At 51.9% G+C, this 16130-nt stretch overlaps 4 protein-coding genes across 4 annotated transcripts; 2 read left to right on the top strand and 2 right to left on the bottom strand.

Annotated features, from left to right (window-relative positions):
- Nucleotides 1–1679: 1679 nt before the first annotated feature.
- On the top strand, nucleotides 1680–3241 carry BDP81DRAFT_397225 (MIP family channel protein; the record flags this gene model as incomplete). Its single annotated transcript, XM_060588287.1, has 2 exons — nucleotides 1680–3000; nucleotides 3063–3241. 2 exons carry the CDS (start codon nucleotides 1680–1682, stop codon nucleotides 3239–3241), a joined length of 1500 nt encoding a protein of 499 aa, XP_060441934.1.
- A 298-nt stretch (nucleotides 3242–3539) lies between these two features.
- On the bottom strand, nucleotides 3540–4652 carry BDP81DRAFT_452426 (HPP family protein; the record flags this gene model as incomplete). The annotated part of the gene is made up of 2 exons (XM_060592747.1): nucleotides 3540–4142; nucleotides 4386–4652. The coding sequence occupies 2 exons, from the start codon at nucleotides 4650–4652 to the stop codon at nucleotides 3540–3542; spliced, it is 870 nt and encodes a 289-aa protein (XP_060441935.1).
- A 3762-nt stretch (nucleotides 4653–8414) lies between these two features.
- Nucleotides 8415–9556, top strand: BDP81DRAFT_397227 (retinol dehydrogenase 12; the record flags this gene model as incomplete). The annotated part of the gene is made up of 3 exons (XM_060588288.1): nucleotides 8415–8429; nucleotides 8479–9224; nucleotides 9280–9556. 3 exons carry the CDS (start codon nucleotides 8415–8417, stop codon nucleotides 9554–9556), a joined length of 1038 nt encoding a protein of 345 aa, XP_060441936.1.
- Nucleotides 9557–9659: 103 nt separating this feature from the next.
- Nucleotides 9660–12094, bottom strand: BDP81DRAFT_326599 (uncharacterized protein; the record flags this gene model as incomplete). The annotated part of the gene is made up of 2 exons (XM_060585077.1): nucleotides 9660–11325; nucleotides 11400–12094. The coding sequence occupies 2 exons, from the start codon at nucleotides 12092–12094 to the stop codon at nucleotides 9660–9662; spliced, it is 2361 nt and encodes a 786-aa protein (XP_060441937.1).
- Nucleotides 12095–16130: the final 4036 nt, after the last annotated feature.

Below are 16130 nucleotides of genomic sequence, written 5' to 3' on the forward strand. Positions count from 1 at the left end.
CACGGTGCAATCGTTGAACCTGGCAATCCGTAATTTTCACAGACTGATTGACGCCCAGACATCTAACGGAGTTTCCCATTTGCACTAGAACTCTAGTTAGCGACAGGTAGACTCTTTGGAAGTTGCTGTCATTTCTTCCGTCTCCCGCCGGTTGTCTGAAATTCCACCCGAATGGAAGAACAAACGGCCGCTACGATGAGATAACCCAAGAGAGGAAGACGCTCGCGAAAGAGGATGGTAGACGTACAGAACTGTGTAGTGCCACACGGGACACCGTCCCAGGTACTTCATTTGAATCCATCAGTCTGCTCCTCATCCGAGCCACACCATCATCGGCTCTTCTCAACTCTACGTTCGTGTGAAAACTGCCCATTTCGAATGACAAGGCCAAGACCACCATATCGCGCAATTTTCCTCTCGGACCATTCCTTAAAGTTGGGCGATCATCTGCATCAAGGGTTAAAGGCCACCCGAAAAGCCAAAGAAACCTAGTGGCAGTGGTGGAGCAATGCGACGTTTCCAAACCCCAGGCGATGGATCGTCGTCCTCGGTTTTGAGCAGGCCTTTCACGATTCAGCAACACCGTCCCGACTACCGGTGACGCGCCGTATTTCCCAGCCCTCGATTCGTCTCATTCGGCAATGCCAAAGCTTTCACTAGAAAACTGGGCTAAAGCCCCTCAGCTCATATTTGGAGTTGTTAATGGGTGTTCTGGAAGTGGCAGCTTAGCGTCTCCCGATCTTTCTGGGATCTCTTCACTAGAGGCCATAATCGTGAAGCTGTCATACAAGGATACTGCAGTCGACGTGTCAAAGGTGGTGCACTAGCGCCTTGGGTCTCCTGAGTTTAAACGTCGATGATCCCAGCTCCGAGCCCGTATTAACGCCCGGTTTTATAACTCCAGACCCCAACCACACAGACGCCGCAATGCCTCATTTGCCTCAAAATTGGACCTCGTTTCACCCTGTCCCTTCAGCCCCTACACAGTTGAGTTGATGTGATCCCATCGCCTTCAGTCTGATTTTGACGTCACCCGTCCGGGATCTCGGCTTGAGTTTCCCCCCATATCCCTCGCTCTCGCCGGGGCACGCCAGCAAGCCTTACCCGGCCATAAGATTCGCTTGCATGAGATCGGCCCTGGGGTCATCCATGACTTCCGCCCTCCGCACTGCCCGGTCTGCCGACCACTCACGTCCGTGAGATCGGCGACCCCCGTGAGCCAGAGGCAGGTAAAGCATCCTGTGAGCACTTTGGGAGGTCGATGGAGGCTCAACGGTCCCTTGTCGAACCTCCCCATCCCACCATTGCCTATTTCGCAATCCAATGTCCCCGCGGTCCTTGTCGAAACTAAGTCAGTGGCTGATCAGACGAAGGAAATCAAGGCCTAACTAACCGAAAAATGCGGTGACGTCGAGCTAAAGAGAGGGCTGGTTGGGCATCCATTTGAGTTTGAGAGCAGAGGTATATTATGCCTTCGGACACCTTCGGAATACAGGACCATGGTGCCCTCCAAACATCGAGCCCACTTCAAGACTAGACAACAAAACTCAAGCTTACTCGAGAGTCAAACATCTCTCAACAACGTTTTCACGACGGCGGACTTAACTATTCAAGTCCCCCCTCGCTCTATAATACTTCCTTCCTCGTCTCTGCGTTTGACACGCGACTTCGATCAAATTATGTCAGCCCAGCAGACAGGAACACTCAAGGCACCTGAGGGTGAGCCCTCTCCAGTATCACCAGCAACAGCAGTAGACCCCAACGCTTTCTCAGACGACGAGAACCCAGTTCAATCACCAAGATTCGTACCATCACACTCACAACAACCCTCAAGAGGCGGCTCACGTTCTGTCCCCCTTCGCCGCACAAACACTCAGACACGGCAGAGAGAATCAGTAGACGATCCCCTGCCAACAGGCGTCTCTACAAAGTCCAACCGCCCTCTGAAGGACAACGCCCGCTTCGGCGACTACGACGACGATTCGGAAACTGATCGCTACTGGGGAACCAACGACCGCCATCCAGACTACAGCGGCGGTCGTGCACCTCGGACGCGCCCTCCCCGCGCGCACCTGAACCGTCCTCAGCCGTACTTCAACTACGATCCTCAGACGGAGACCAAGGATTACTACGAGGAGACCCGCTCGTACGAGCCCGGTGACTACGGCGGCAGACCGCCCTCGCGCAGGATGTACGACGAGGAGATGGCGGGATACCCACGCAGCGGTGTCGCTGTTCGCAGCACCAACGGCGAACAGGCTCGCATCGATTGGCACAACCTATCCAGGGAAGAGAAGGCTCAGGTCATGCGTCTTCCTCTTACTCAGTGGATGAACTCGGACTTGAAGAACCACTTTGTGGCAAGTCTGGGTGAGCTTGTCGGCACCACCATGTTCTTGTTCTTCGCCTTCGCTGGAACAGAAGTTGCCAACATCAAGTCTGCTTCCAACAACTCCAGCAACCCGTCAGACAGTAACTCTACCACCGGCGCCTCCACGGGCTTCAACACCGGCACTCTCCTCTATATCTCTATCATCTTCGGCTTCTCTCTCATGGTCAACGTCTGGGTCTTCTTCCGCATCAGTGGTGGCTTGTTCAACCCAGCTGTCACACTTGGAATGCTTCTCGTCAAGGCCATTCCCCCGCTACGCGCCGCCTGCTTGTTCGTTGCTCAACTTTTGGGCGGTATGCTTGCATCAGTTATCGTCCGCTTCCTATTCCCCGAGAACTTCAACGTCCGTACAACATTAGGCGGCGGCGCATCACTGGTCCAAGGTGTTTTTATCGAAGCAATCTTGACGGCCGAGCTGGTTTTCACCATTTTCATGCTCGCCAAAGAAAAGCACAGAGCCACTTTCATCGCTCCCGTCGGTATTGGCCTGACGCTCTTCATCGCCGAGTTGGTCGGTGTTCAGTTTACGGGTGGTTCGCTCAACCCGGCACGAAGCTTTGGACCCTGCGTCATCACGGCAACCTTCGACCCTGAACACTGGATCTACTGTAAGTTTTTGCCTTTTGACTTCTCCTCATGACTAGCGGAAAGCTAATCTTGCGTCTCTTAGGGGTCGGGCCTTTCCTTGGCACAATCATTGCTGTCGTCTTCTACAAGTTCATCAAGACCTTGGAGTATGAGATGGCTAATCCCGGTGCAGACGGTGACCCAGAGAATGATCCCACTCAGAACCCCGCGAAGCTGGCAGAACTGCGCATGTCTCGCATAAAGTCTGCCAAGCAAGGTTGAAACCAGACAATTGGCGACAAAGACACACGACAGAATCGGCACGATAATGAGGGAGAATTTGATGTGGATAATAATGATTTTTGATAATGATTTGAAACGTGTGAACCAGGAAGTATTATCTCCTGGCAAAATGACGAGAACCGTTTTCTCACGATGAGAAACCAGAGCAAGGGGTGCCGCTTAATAGCGAGGCACTCACTTAGGGCTGGGAAATGAATTTCTTAGGAAACTACTTTTACGAAACAGTATGCTTTGGTTTCATAGCCTCGCAACTACATAGATCGCTCTCGAAGGCGGCTCATAACCGATTACTCAATTCTTCTAAGAACAACTTCTCTTCGGGTGTGATGAACATGTGTTCTGGAACGAGTACTTCCCCAGGCCTCATAATCAGCACCGCATCTTCCCTCACGGTGGAATCACTTCTGCTCCGCCCATCAATCTCATCAGGTTTGGGCTCCCCCTTGCTCTCCACATCGCCCACATGGCGCCTCCAAGGCACGCGGTGTAGCCGAACGTCCTCGGGTGACCACCAATACTGCGGGAAGCGCCGCTGGATATTGTTGATGAATAATGCGACGACCAGCATCAGGGCACAGCCAAGGAGTACAATAGGCATCAAGAACCACCCCAAGTGTACGACGCCGTCATCGACGACAGCGAGCAGCGCCGTCGCGCCAGCAGGGGGGTGAACCGTCTTCGTAAGCGCCATTACGGTCGTCGCCAAGGCGCATGACAAGGCTCCTCCCAGCCAGCGAATAGAATCAAAGTGCGGGCTCAGCTGGAACAGCTTGCAGATCGCTACCCCTACGATGGCGGAGAGAAGTTGGCCGAAGACTGAGTTACGGGGCTGAGAGAGGGGCGATTCGATCGAGTAGAACTCTAAAACGGCGGCTGCGCCCTGTGTCGGGAAGAGAAAACGAGTCAGCCAGTCTTTTACTGAGCGTCACTTCTTGGCCGGTGTGCTGTGTAGCAGTGGTCGGTGTCGTCACCCGAGAGGCGTATGAAACGGGATGGGGGAGTTGAGGTCCGAGCCTCTCATCCACCCCCTGACGGTGCTCTCCGTAACAATTCTCGGTGTGTGGAAGGTGTGGGTACATGTAATGTGCGCAAATTTCAAGATGAAAGGGGAGGCTAGACTTACAAAACTGCCCACAATAATGGGCGCACCATGGTCTCTGAAGGATGGTATCTGACGGGAGACGATGGAGACTACGGCGACGCCGCAGAAGACGCCAACGCAGGCCCAGAAGATCGAAACGAGGTTGCCGACATTTTGGGGCTTTGACTTGCGGTAGCCAAAGAAGTGAGAAATGGGATATGGAAGGTGTTTCCAAGGAGGAGGCGGAACAAAGGGGTTGAGAAATCGATCAATGTCGAAGTCCCAATTCCTTGGGTTGCAGCGCAACATCGGGTATTATGTGATCGTCGTTGCGCCAAGTCCGGGGTAGGACTGGATAGTATGGGGATGCGGAGCCACCATGCAAGGGGACAGAACATGAGTTGCCCTCTTCGAAGCATGCAGAGTCGAAGGGCTAACTGGTGCTTCTTTTCAGCAACATTTTCTTCCTTTGATTGGGAACTTGAATTTGAATGTACTCACATATTCTTCGGCAATAGTTGTCGATGAAAAGTTGGCTAGGAACGATAACACAGGCCACACGCTGGCGAAGGTGGTATCGTGCAAAATATGTCACACAGCATGCGTGGTGAGAAGAGACTGGATCAAACAAGAGACGAGTGGACAAGTGACAGCAACACGGCCCATTCACATTTCATCCAATTCAAGCCCGTCCCAAACTCGATACGGGATCTGGGGATCTCGCATCAGCTTTAACGGCCCTTAGTGCCGCGGAGATTCAGCATCTACAACGACCGGCTGACTGTTCGTTTTGGTGTTGACCGGGGAGGCCCCACGTCATATTTGGTAACAGAAACTCCCAAAGAGGCTTAGATGCCGGGCCGGGCGGGCTGCCACCGGGCATATGTGGACCCAAAAACGGCTTTTGAAGAGCTTGAAGGCTGTTGAAGCAGTCTGAAAAGCAAACTATTATCTAACAGATGGCAAGTCGCCCATAGGTTGACTGTCTTGGTCCATCCGGGTGAGCAACTGTGCCGTCCTGGCGCGCTTTGCTTAGGTAGACTCGGCAATGTCGCGGTGTTCGTTCGGGAGTGGCCTTTTTTGGGTGGGGAGGGCTAGCCTTTATGACTTCCCTTTGCCGCTGTCAAAGTTGTTGTCGTGATGGCTTCAACCATCTGTGGCCTCACTACCCGTCACGTGACCTCGGTTACATAATCACCGAGGCCCACACTCGCTCGCATCACCTATTTCAGAGCAAGCCTCTTACCTATTCTCTACTTTCAATGGATAACCGTTCTCTATCAAACATCTCGATGCCCACATTGTGACCATACGACAGTTGTCAAATCTCCGGACTCCCGGGACGGGTTGTTACTGTCTCAGAGCTCCCGAGGGATCGGCCACATGAACGAGAAGAGGACGGGATTTGAGTTATGCTCTAGATGATTTTACCAGAATAATTGATCCTGTTGGTGTGAGTCAGGTTTGTCGCTCGTCGTTTGCAGGGCCTGCTAAGGCGCATTTCTACCCCGAATCTGACGCTGTTCGCAAACCTCAGAGGTGTGGGATGCCGACACTACGGAATCTGGTCAACCTCATCTTCCAAGACTCAAATACTGCTGAAGTCGCACACCTTGTGAAGCTTTTCCGAGCCATGACTCTAACCCTGTTCTTCTCTGGTCGCCCAAGACGGCACCAGCCGTTCTACCAGTCAAGCCAGCCGGTCTCGAACCTTACACATATCGAGATGACGTCCCGTCGCTAAGAAGCTTTGTGGCGCACAGGAAAACTACCACCACATGTTACACGGTACACCCTTGTGGACGTTGCACCGAAGCCGTTGGCATTCAAGCAGAAGGCACACGACATATCGCGACAGTTCGGATTGTGTCCCCAAGAGATATCTGTCTGGAGACTGGTTGCTTCATAGGTCTTTATCGCGGTTACAATTACAACCACTCGGTGATACTGGCACCAACGTTGATGTTAACACGAGTAACAGATGATCCGGGAACAATAGCCGATCTATGAGGGTTCAGCCAAGAGGACGACGCGGTCCAAGCACAGCTAGTCGCCTGGTGTTTGTCCTGAAGTCGTTGGTGGCCTTGCTACACCCCGCCGATGCTGTGCCCACGATCGATGCGTGGGAAAGTTGGCAAAGTATGCCTGCGGCAACGTCGGTTGCAAAGCTTTCTAGTGAAGTTAGATGAATTTACAGTCATCTAGGGGCAATTACAAGCTACCTACTTGGGCAACTCCGCTTGAGGTGGTAGACTCTCCACTAATTAATCGAGGATCACGCGTCGAACGTGATTGCAACTGAAGACTTCATGTTTGAGAACGCGGAAGCCGGGTCTCTTCGGATTTGATACGATGAGATTCCATGATTTGAATACACCTAGCAGTACATGCATTAAGGGTAGTTCTTGCACACCAGTGTCAATGTACTAGAAGTCAACTCATACGGTGCAATTTCCGGCCAACAACTATTGATGAGTGCACGCCAGTTAACAAACGAAAGAAGAAGGCTACCTAAACTAGAGATGGTGCATTCATCCAAATGAGCTCATAGATGAGGCACCTCCTCGTGCAACATAAATCTTACTCTAATTCGACTGGACATTGTCGTCATGGTGGACAATGAAAAGATGAGAAATTTCATCAATGAAAGTTCCGGCGTGATGTTGAGCTGGCAACTTCGAAGGGTACGTCCCATAGTAAGCCCGACCTAGCGCTGGACCGGAGTCTAAGAATGTGTGGACCCACTGAGCCAGGCCCTGTATCCCCTAAAGCATCCCCTAAAGGTATATTTCTTACGATGTTTTGATTTCGACATGATGTTTGTGCATTGACATGATGTCATCCAGTGTTACGTGGAAATACCCATAGGCCCTATGTTAGAGGAGAGCCTGGGAGGAAGGCTCGTACATGTATCGGTAATATCCGATACTTTTGAAAGTCTTGAGCTAGGTTTAGGGCGTTGGCATTAGCCTCAGCGGGCCGAACTGATGAAGCCGTTGCAGAACAACAAGTATTTTCCGCAAATAAACCTGACCTCCACATAGTTTTAATTTGCATTGATGGTATTTACTTTCTACGAATGCCCTGGCCAATAGCCATCTCCATTCTAGTCAATCACATAGAAACGGGGGACAGCAGCGGATTCTAACTATATGATCATTTCATAAATAGATCAAATGCTGTGCCTTGGTGATTCGCTTGCGTAAATGTAGACTTCTAAAGAGGAGGATAGTTCAGGGACGATTCACACTACGGGTAATCCAGCCCAATTCAGGCACATCAACAATGCTCCTGTCAGGAATGCACAGTGACTTAGTGCTATAAGAAAGAAGATCATCCAATGTTCCAAGGGTGATGTCCAATAATTCAATCTTCATTGTGTGAGTCGATAATGAGATTCAATAAGAGGAACTACAGTGATGATTTTATGTTTATTCGGGCGAGAGCAAGTTTCTGCTGGAAAGAATACCAACACAAACGTCCAGTCATCGTGGGATTCTAGAAGTGTTATTGACAGAAGTTTGACGTGCACGGCAGCTCAACTACGTAACCATTACGACACACGAACCAGATATCTCGTGCTGCAGTACCTATCGCATACCTAGCGGAATGGGTAAATAAATAGCTTAATATGCTATTGACCTGATTTCCAGTCTTCCTAGGCGTAGGGCTTAGTTCCTCTGGGGAGCTTTAGCCCCGGATTACAGCGGCCAAGCGCCAGCCCGGATGCGCCAACACGGACATCAGCGCGTCATCAAGCAGCCTTATGCGGCTGCGATCACCGGTGAGACAGTGACATGATGGTGATTCATGGGGCTCAAACTACTTTCCCTTATAAGCAATCAGAAGCAGAAGAGGTCCAAGAGTCTTGTCCAGTGACAGACGGATGAAATCATTTGACATTGACGGGCACCAATGAATTGCAAGCGAATTCAAATCGGTGTGTTGAGGCGTGGGAGGCTTTTAGTCTCATCTCACCCCAGATCCTCATCTATTGCGCCTCAAACTCTCTCGCCCTCTGTCAACACTCGCGGCTACAATACGACGAGAACTCTCAGGATCCCTATAGTCATGGATGCCATCAAGGTAGAAATCACGAAACTGGTGACTGAACGAGAAATAACGTGGATGACAGAACACCATCGCCGAAAACTTCGGCGGCCCAGCCTCAAAGCTGGGAACTCACCAGTTCAGCTTAGACGAATGCCCCGACCAGACGGGCAAAGTAGCCGTCATTACTGGCGGCAGCGAAGGTATCGGCTATGGCGTCACCTACACCCTTCTCAAGCACAACATCTCTAAGATCTACATCCTCTCCGTCTCAAAGGAGGTCGTCGACGGCGCCAAGGATGCCATTGCAAAAGATCTTGGCGCCGACAAGGCTGAGAGAACTAAATGGTTCCAGTGCGACATGGGTGATTGGAAGCTCGTCAAAGAGGTGGCTGAGCAGATCAAGAATGACACGGATCGTCTTGATATTTTGGTCAATAACGCGGCGAGGGGCATCATGACCTACCAGCTCACCGACTACGGTGTCGATCGGCACATGGCCGTGAACCACATGGGCCATGTCATTCTCACGTCGCACCTTCTGCCACTTATTAAGAAGACGGCGGAGAAGGGCGATGTTGTGAGGATTGCGAATCAGGCTAGCAACGCGCACCAGGCTACGCCTAGCGACTGCAAGTTTGAGAGCCTGGATGAGTTGAACACCGACTTGGGTCCCAACGGTCAGTATGGTCGGAGCAAGCTTGCTGGTATCTTGTATGCGAGATACTTCAACCGCAAAGTCACGCAGAATGGACACCCAAACGTGTTGATGAACGCCACTCATCCTGGATTCGTGAGCACCAAGATGAGCAAGGAGGAGATTTTCGAGCCGTGAGTTATAGCCTCCGTTCTAAGTTTGGGAGATTTACGTATTGACACGATGTAGATATCCTCTTGGAGGATATGCTATGGCGGTTGGGATGGAACCATTCAAGAAGTCTCAATGGGAAGGAGCCGTATCCATGGTGTACGCCGCTGCCGCGACGAAGGAATCCGGCCAATACATATGTCCGCCTGCGGTTCCTGAGCCTGGCAGCAAGCTTGCTCAGGACGACGCGCTGGCCGACCAGTTGATGGAATTAACTCGCCAGATCATCACGGAGAAGACCAAGACGTCTTCTGTGGATAAGGGATGTCCCATGGATGACTTGGTCTTGCATTAAGTAGAATAGTCCATCGCATGTATTGACATAAGCATGCTTTAATAATTGTAGGGATACAGGTGTAATCCTCGATATTGATCTGATTATTGACAATGCTCGCTCGCTATCGGTGAAATAAGGAACCTTCCTTCCTCCTCTGATTAACATCACCCTCCAGTCCAAACCCACATCTGATCTCGCTTGGTGACCAGAGCATGCTATCCCTTGCCCGGGGGTATCTCCCTCCATCTGGACCCATTCCGCTGCCAACGTTCGAACCCATGACGCCGTATCCCACTTTCAGCTTCTTCACATCGCTTGGAACATCGCCCCGGTCTCTATCCGGGCCCTCCCAGTTCACCTTTTCCAATGCCGGGCCTCTCGTTGCCGCCACGACGCTGGAGAAGCGCGTGTTTCTCAAAACACCTCCATTCTCCCTAACCGCTAGCGCGCCGACTGTCACGCATAAACTGGCTAGGAATATAGCGATCGAGTACACTATCCACAGGTCGCGGGCGTGATAACTGTACATATTAGCCATGCGCGACTTCTGGCAGTCAAACCGGTACGCCGAGTGATTCCCGTCAACGCCGCCCTCGCGCAGTCCGCCAGAGACCTCATCCGGATGAGCGGCCCACACGACGGGGAGGAACTGCGGGGTCGAGAAGATGGAGAGGATGAGGTCCTCGTAGAACTCCTGAACCATGTCCTGTAGGTCGAAGACGGGGAAATAATTGTTGCGTGGGTCGAGGAGCTTGGTCTGGATGGCTTCCGTGTTGGCCATTGGATTTGCGGATTGTTTGTCAATCTGCACGGTGCCGTTGAGGAACTTGCGGAGCATGAAGCCTAGGGAATGGTACGCGGCGATGCGGCGGTATCGTTCGACGTCTTGGGGGACGACGTAATTCTCCTTCGGGGTCGCCGTTATGTTGTCTGCTGTGCCGTCGTTTGCGTCAAGACCAGGGATGTAGGTCGTGTTGATGATAGGTATGGTGAAATTGTGTTTCTTCATGTATGCTGACTGCGTAGTGTCGGTATAGTTGAAGACGGCAGTATACTCTGTGACATAGTGCTCGCACGCAAAGATCTTGGGTACATATTGCATCAACTCATCTTCCTCCTTGGAAGAAGCTGGATGCTCCGCGTCGGGCGGAACGACGTGGCCTATCCAAATGACCGGTTCCGTGCGAAGAGCTCCCATGTACTCAGGATACGGCGGATCCATCTTCGGAATACCCCCAATCTCAACATCTTTCATCTGTGTGGTGGAATACTCTCCCCCGCTCGTGAAGGCGTAATAGGCATACGTCCCATCAGGAATGAGAATATCTGTTCCGAACGGCGGTGGAGCCTGCCCAGACTCTTGTGTGAGGTTCGCCGGCGTCGATCCGATGCCTCTAGCCTGTTCGCTGCACTTGTATCCTGGGGCGGTGAAGTCTACCTCAAAGGTGCAGTTCCAGCCCTTGCTGCACACCTCCATCGATGCGTTCTTCCGCGCGACAACCTCCTGCAAGAAAGCTCCGAGGGTCGCGGTCTGCTGAAAGTTGGGACTTGGCCCGGTGTAATAGTCGAACCACCCTTCCGGCTCCAAGTCCGCCGGCTTGGTGGAGTTCCAGATGGACAGTGGCATCTCATAACGGCCATCGATCTTGATGGGTTTTCGCCAATCGTGGGTGTCCTCCCTCGCGAAATTCAGACTGCGGACGGCTGGGCAGGTGGTGTTTTGCATAATGGTCTTGGGCTCAACAAGCAAAGTGTTGGCTGTGAGAATGACCACCAGAGGAGAAAGCCTGTGACCCGCGTGAGCAACAATCCATCATCGGTGCGTTTTTCATCACCCTTCATATTCGAATAAGATGCTTACCACACGAACAGGGCCAAAGCAGCAGCCGCCTTGGCACCCTTGAGGAACTCCCAATTTACAAAAGCAATAACGTTCTCCGTTGCAGCGAACATGGAATCCAGAGCGGCAATGCTCATGAACCTCGATCTCACAGTCGTCCAAATCCGCTGCTGGAGCGCCGATATTACGGCGGCGCCCAGACTCGCCTTGGCTGCGAAAGCAAGGATCGTCCCGTACCGCAACATGCGCACCTGATCGTCCGCAGGTTGGCCGTCCAGGGCGTGGTAGTAGACGTGGTGGCCGATGGCGCAGGCGATGCCGAGCAAGAGCCAGAGATACATATTCCATGATGAGTGCCAGCTGCAGTGAGGTCTTTTCATCCGGAACGGCTTGTTGTTGTCATTTGGCGGGCCTAGGTAATTCGCCGGGACATAAGGCGGCGGTTTCGGGGGCTCGTGCTCGTGACCATGATCGTACTGCTGCTGTGCGCCGGGAGGAGGTGAGCGATTCCCATCGTAGATAGATTCTTGCACATTCTGCAGCAGGCCGGCACGGGCATCATGGCGCTGGTCTCCGCCTCCTCCGCTTCCGTGGTGGTGAAGCGCATCCGCGTCTCTTGGGGAATCCTCAGGCGACTCCCGGCCGTGGAACGTGGGATCAGCGCGGTAATGCGCCGATCCGCTAAGCGAGCTCAGGTCGATGCCATGCGTGTCCATTGGGCCGCGGGTGGTCGTCTTCTGCGTCGTGGTGTCTTCCTCGGGCGTCGTCTCCGTGACATGAACGGTTGGGCCGAACTTGTTCGGTGCAAATACTGATGTGAGAGGCACTGGTTTGCGAGGGATGGAGTTTCTTCGAGCGTGCCATCCCAGTTGCGGAGAAGAAGTTGTTGTTGACTCTGGTGACACGGGAGACACCACTTCTGAGGTGGGTTGAGGAGCTTGATGAGAGGATGAAATGGAGGATGCGCTAGTCTGCTGGCGCGGATCGAATCTGCCGAGGGGCTGCGGCAACGTCATGTTTGCTGTCAAATGTCTATGGCTGGACGAGATCCAGCTGGAGTTTCAGGCCCCCCTTGACAGTACGGTCCCACGACAGAGAGACAAGACACACACTCAGTCTCACACACACCCAAATTGCCCATGCATGTGCCACCAGGTAACCACAATGAGCAAGATCCAGGAAAGCTTCCGCGCGGTTGGCGTTCCCCGTAGTCGGACGGGTCACGGGCCTGGGCCTCCCTGGGATACAGTAATCCTCGTGGCTGTGTCTTGAGTTTGCTGTTGCTGTTGCTGCTTGGCCACGCGAAGGAATCCCTTTCTGCAGTCTCCCGGAGGCGGAGCGGCGCGCGGGCGTCGTAGACACGGGATGGCTGATGCGTTTCGATCTTTGTTTTCGTATCAAGAACCGGTTCTTCCAGTCCTTTTCCCCTCAATTATGACCCGGGGTCCCGGCAGTGTGGACTCTTCTCGCTCCTCCGTGTCCGAACGCTACCACCGTATGGTTGTCGATCGGCGCGTGTATCCGTAGAGCAATGGATACCAAAACCTTACAAAAGTTTTTTTTTTTCGCAAGAAATAACCGGCATGATCTATCTGAATTTTCGGGGACCAGTGGAGCATTTGTACACAGGGATGGACATTTCTGAACCCTCATCAAACCCATGTCGGACCTCCAGCCCCCCTTTCCCACGCTGTTGACACCAGCCGCAACATTCTGGTCCATTCTGCTGACACCTGTGGCCTGGGCCGCACGAATAGAGGCACAGCAGTTCTGGAAGGAAAAGTCTTCCAGGGTTCCCACTGTCTGACAGTCTGACTGTTGGTTATCTGCTTGGTGTCGCCATCTGATCGGATTCGCGACCAATAGCATGCCGCTGTTGGAGAAGCTGAGCGAAGGATTCAACAGTCCCCGTTCCAGACTCTCGGCTGCGATGCAGGATACAGGTGGGTGGGCGGTGTCTGACTCAGCGACAGTTGGTCCCAAAGAAGAGCTCCGTTCCGACACCGTGACGGCGGACCTGGGTCCGGAACGAGACCACGGGCACCGATAAAAGGTTCTTGGTCGTCCTCTCTATCGTCTTTGATTTGTGATTTACAGCTGGTTTCCGTCTTCTACATTTGAAAGGTCGATTAAACTAACATGTCTTGGATGAAACGGACCCATCCGGTGCAGCAACTCGTGCACACCCTGGCATCACAACACACGAGGCACTCAGCGCCCTAATACTCTCAACTTTCAAAAGCAGCTTCTCTGACAAAAGTTATCATTTCGATGCCCCGAACCTGCAGGTGACCCGATGTTCGTTGTTAATCATCACCTTTAGATAGCAGTAACAGCCAGCTTTATGTCGCGTCTAGAGCCTTCAGTGCGGGGATGCCGACTCAAGACAGGTTGCGACAATAACCTGTCTTCCATCTCCTGGTCTGCTGGAAGTCCAAGGAGCCACGGGAGCCCAGACCATCCCCCATGACTTGACCAGCGACTCGCTGCAGAGGTTCTGCTCGTACCATCAAATTCGTTTCTACTGCGTAGTCCACGTTATCAGCCAACCTCAATCGGCCAGTGAGAAGGAGGTTGGTTGACCGCCTGATTACCCTTATCCCATCGAGTGCCAGATAGCTCCATTTTTGCCAAGGCTCAAAATACCCACTATTTACTCATTATCACCCCGCATTCAAAGGGGTACTTGACGATACGTCGTTTACCTCTATGCTCTTTTACCTGTTATCGCTACTATTACTACTATTTTGATTGATGCTGCGATGTCTTCTAGTGATTCTGATACCTTTATTACTTCTGTACGTAGCTGTATAGTAGTTGAGGTCCTTCTAGAAGATGACAGAATCCATGCATGCTTCTACGCGAGTCATGGACATAACCCATTCGGAATGGTCTGACCATCACGAAACAGGCCAGACTGTCATTTCCACCTGGTCCTAGCTCTGCAAGACTTATTAGGATAGCATTAGGCCCACAAGCCTGTGGTGATTCCATCCACTCTTTAGTACGAATAGACGCTCTTTTCTGCTCACTCACATATGCATATTCCGCTGGCCACCCTGACTAACCGTCAGAAGACCTTACTACTACTTATACAAGCTATATGCTAGAGCGCTGTGACGCGGCAATAGCCCGACCCCACGAACCTCCGGCTACCGAGCATGGACCTCCGGGCTCCTTCTAGCCTTTTGACGTGCTAGCCCGAGCCCAAGAGGTACGGGAGCTGCTAGTAAGCCCGCTTGACTTATTTGTCCAATACGTTCCGTAGGGCCTTGTTGAGTAGTGGGCTTAATAGACAAATACAGCACCGTTAAATCAGGGCCCTCCAACTAGAACAGTAAGAGTGAATTCATGGCGGAAGACTTTAGTAGAAGAAATCTACCTCTTCTTAGAAATCCTATTATATATAGGGATCCATAAGGAATCTAGATTATTAAACTACTGGGTAACCTAGTAGTATGTTACGGCCAGCTAGTCGGAATGAGGTATGTTTGCAGAAGTTGAGGCTGCGAAACTGGTAACAGTATTCGTAGTCGGGGATAGCTTCAGGGAAGCTATGTCTGTAAGTCGTAAGGTAAGGGAAGGCTGCGGTGATCAATCGTAGTCTTATCAAAGAGGTTCTCAGGGAAGATAGCTGAAAGCGATCATAAGATCTGATACGAAGTTAATTGCTGAAGAGCTATGGAAAGTCTGTCCTAGAGTCCGGCTCGAGTCCATCCTATATACAAGTCCTGGTCCTGAACATTTCCTTTGTGCTGGACAGTGTCCTTGTTTGGATATGTTGGATAGCTCATATCCTGGTTATCCAAGGATCGCTTGGATAACTCATATCCAACATATCCTTATCCTTATCTCTTATCTCTTATCATCACGTGACTTGTACCATAGTTCTTCCGTTCCGTGAGATGGTGCCTAGTGTTCCTTGTCCTCTGCATACATGGTGCGCTGTAGCCGCCGCGAGCCTGCGGGGCAGGCCTTGTTCTTGGTCATGCATGTTGGGTCGTAACAAGAGGTAGATTCAACTTTCTGACACGTGCGAGCATTATGGCCAGTCTCTCCACAGATGCCACATCGTCGCGCGCGCGTTTCTATCCTTCTCGCACGACCACTACTCTGACCTATTTCTACCTGTAACTGCCTCGTCACATCAATTTGAGACTTTATATCCTTTGCCTGATTAATTGTAAGTGTTCTACCATTCTGAAGCTGTTTTTTTTTCGTATAGCGACGGCAGCTTATACGCTCATTTACCTCTTGATACTCAGTCATTTATGCCTGTATTATCCCATCGAGTGCTGCAAGGCGACAGTACATTGAGATGCGGGGGAGCAGCCAATCGGGCCACTTCGGGCCCCTTTTTCCAACCAACCAACGTAATTGATAATAGATACTTCCAATTACTAGAGATTCTGCGTATGAAATCGGTACCAGCAATCTTCTGAGTTACAGAGAGCTACATCGCACTCGAGGCAGCCCATCCTCGTGTACTTCCCAGGGATACCGGGCTCAACCTCCGGAGGCTCGCGGGGCCGAACAGTGGCATTATCACATTGCTCCGGCGTACAGTCGGCAGTGCAGGCGGCGGCGAGGTCCTCGGGCAGCAGGGCAAAGATACACGACTTCGCCGAGCCCGTGGAACGGCCAGATCCGTCAGAATCGTCAGAATCCATTAATTGAGTATTGGTAATGATGGATTTGGTAGATGTACCGGAGTGGAAATCATAGGGGCAACTCAAGCAGTGGATGTACCAG

The sequence above is a fragment of the Colletotrichum phormii genome (assembly GCF_030913505.1).
Source record: "Colletotrichum phormii strain CBS 102054 chromosome Unknown BDP81scaffold_18, whole genome shotgun sequence".
NCBI classification, from domain to species: domain Eukaryota; kingdom Fungi; phylum Ascomycota; class Sordariomycetes; order Glomerellales; family Glomerellaceae; genus Colletotrichum; species Colletotrichum phormii.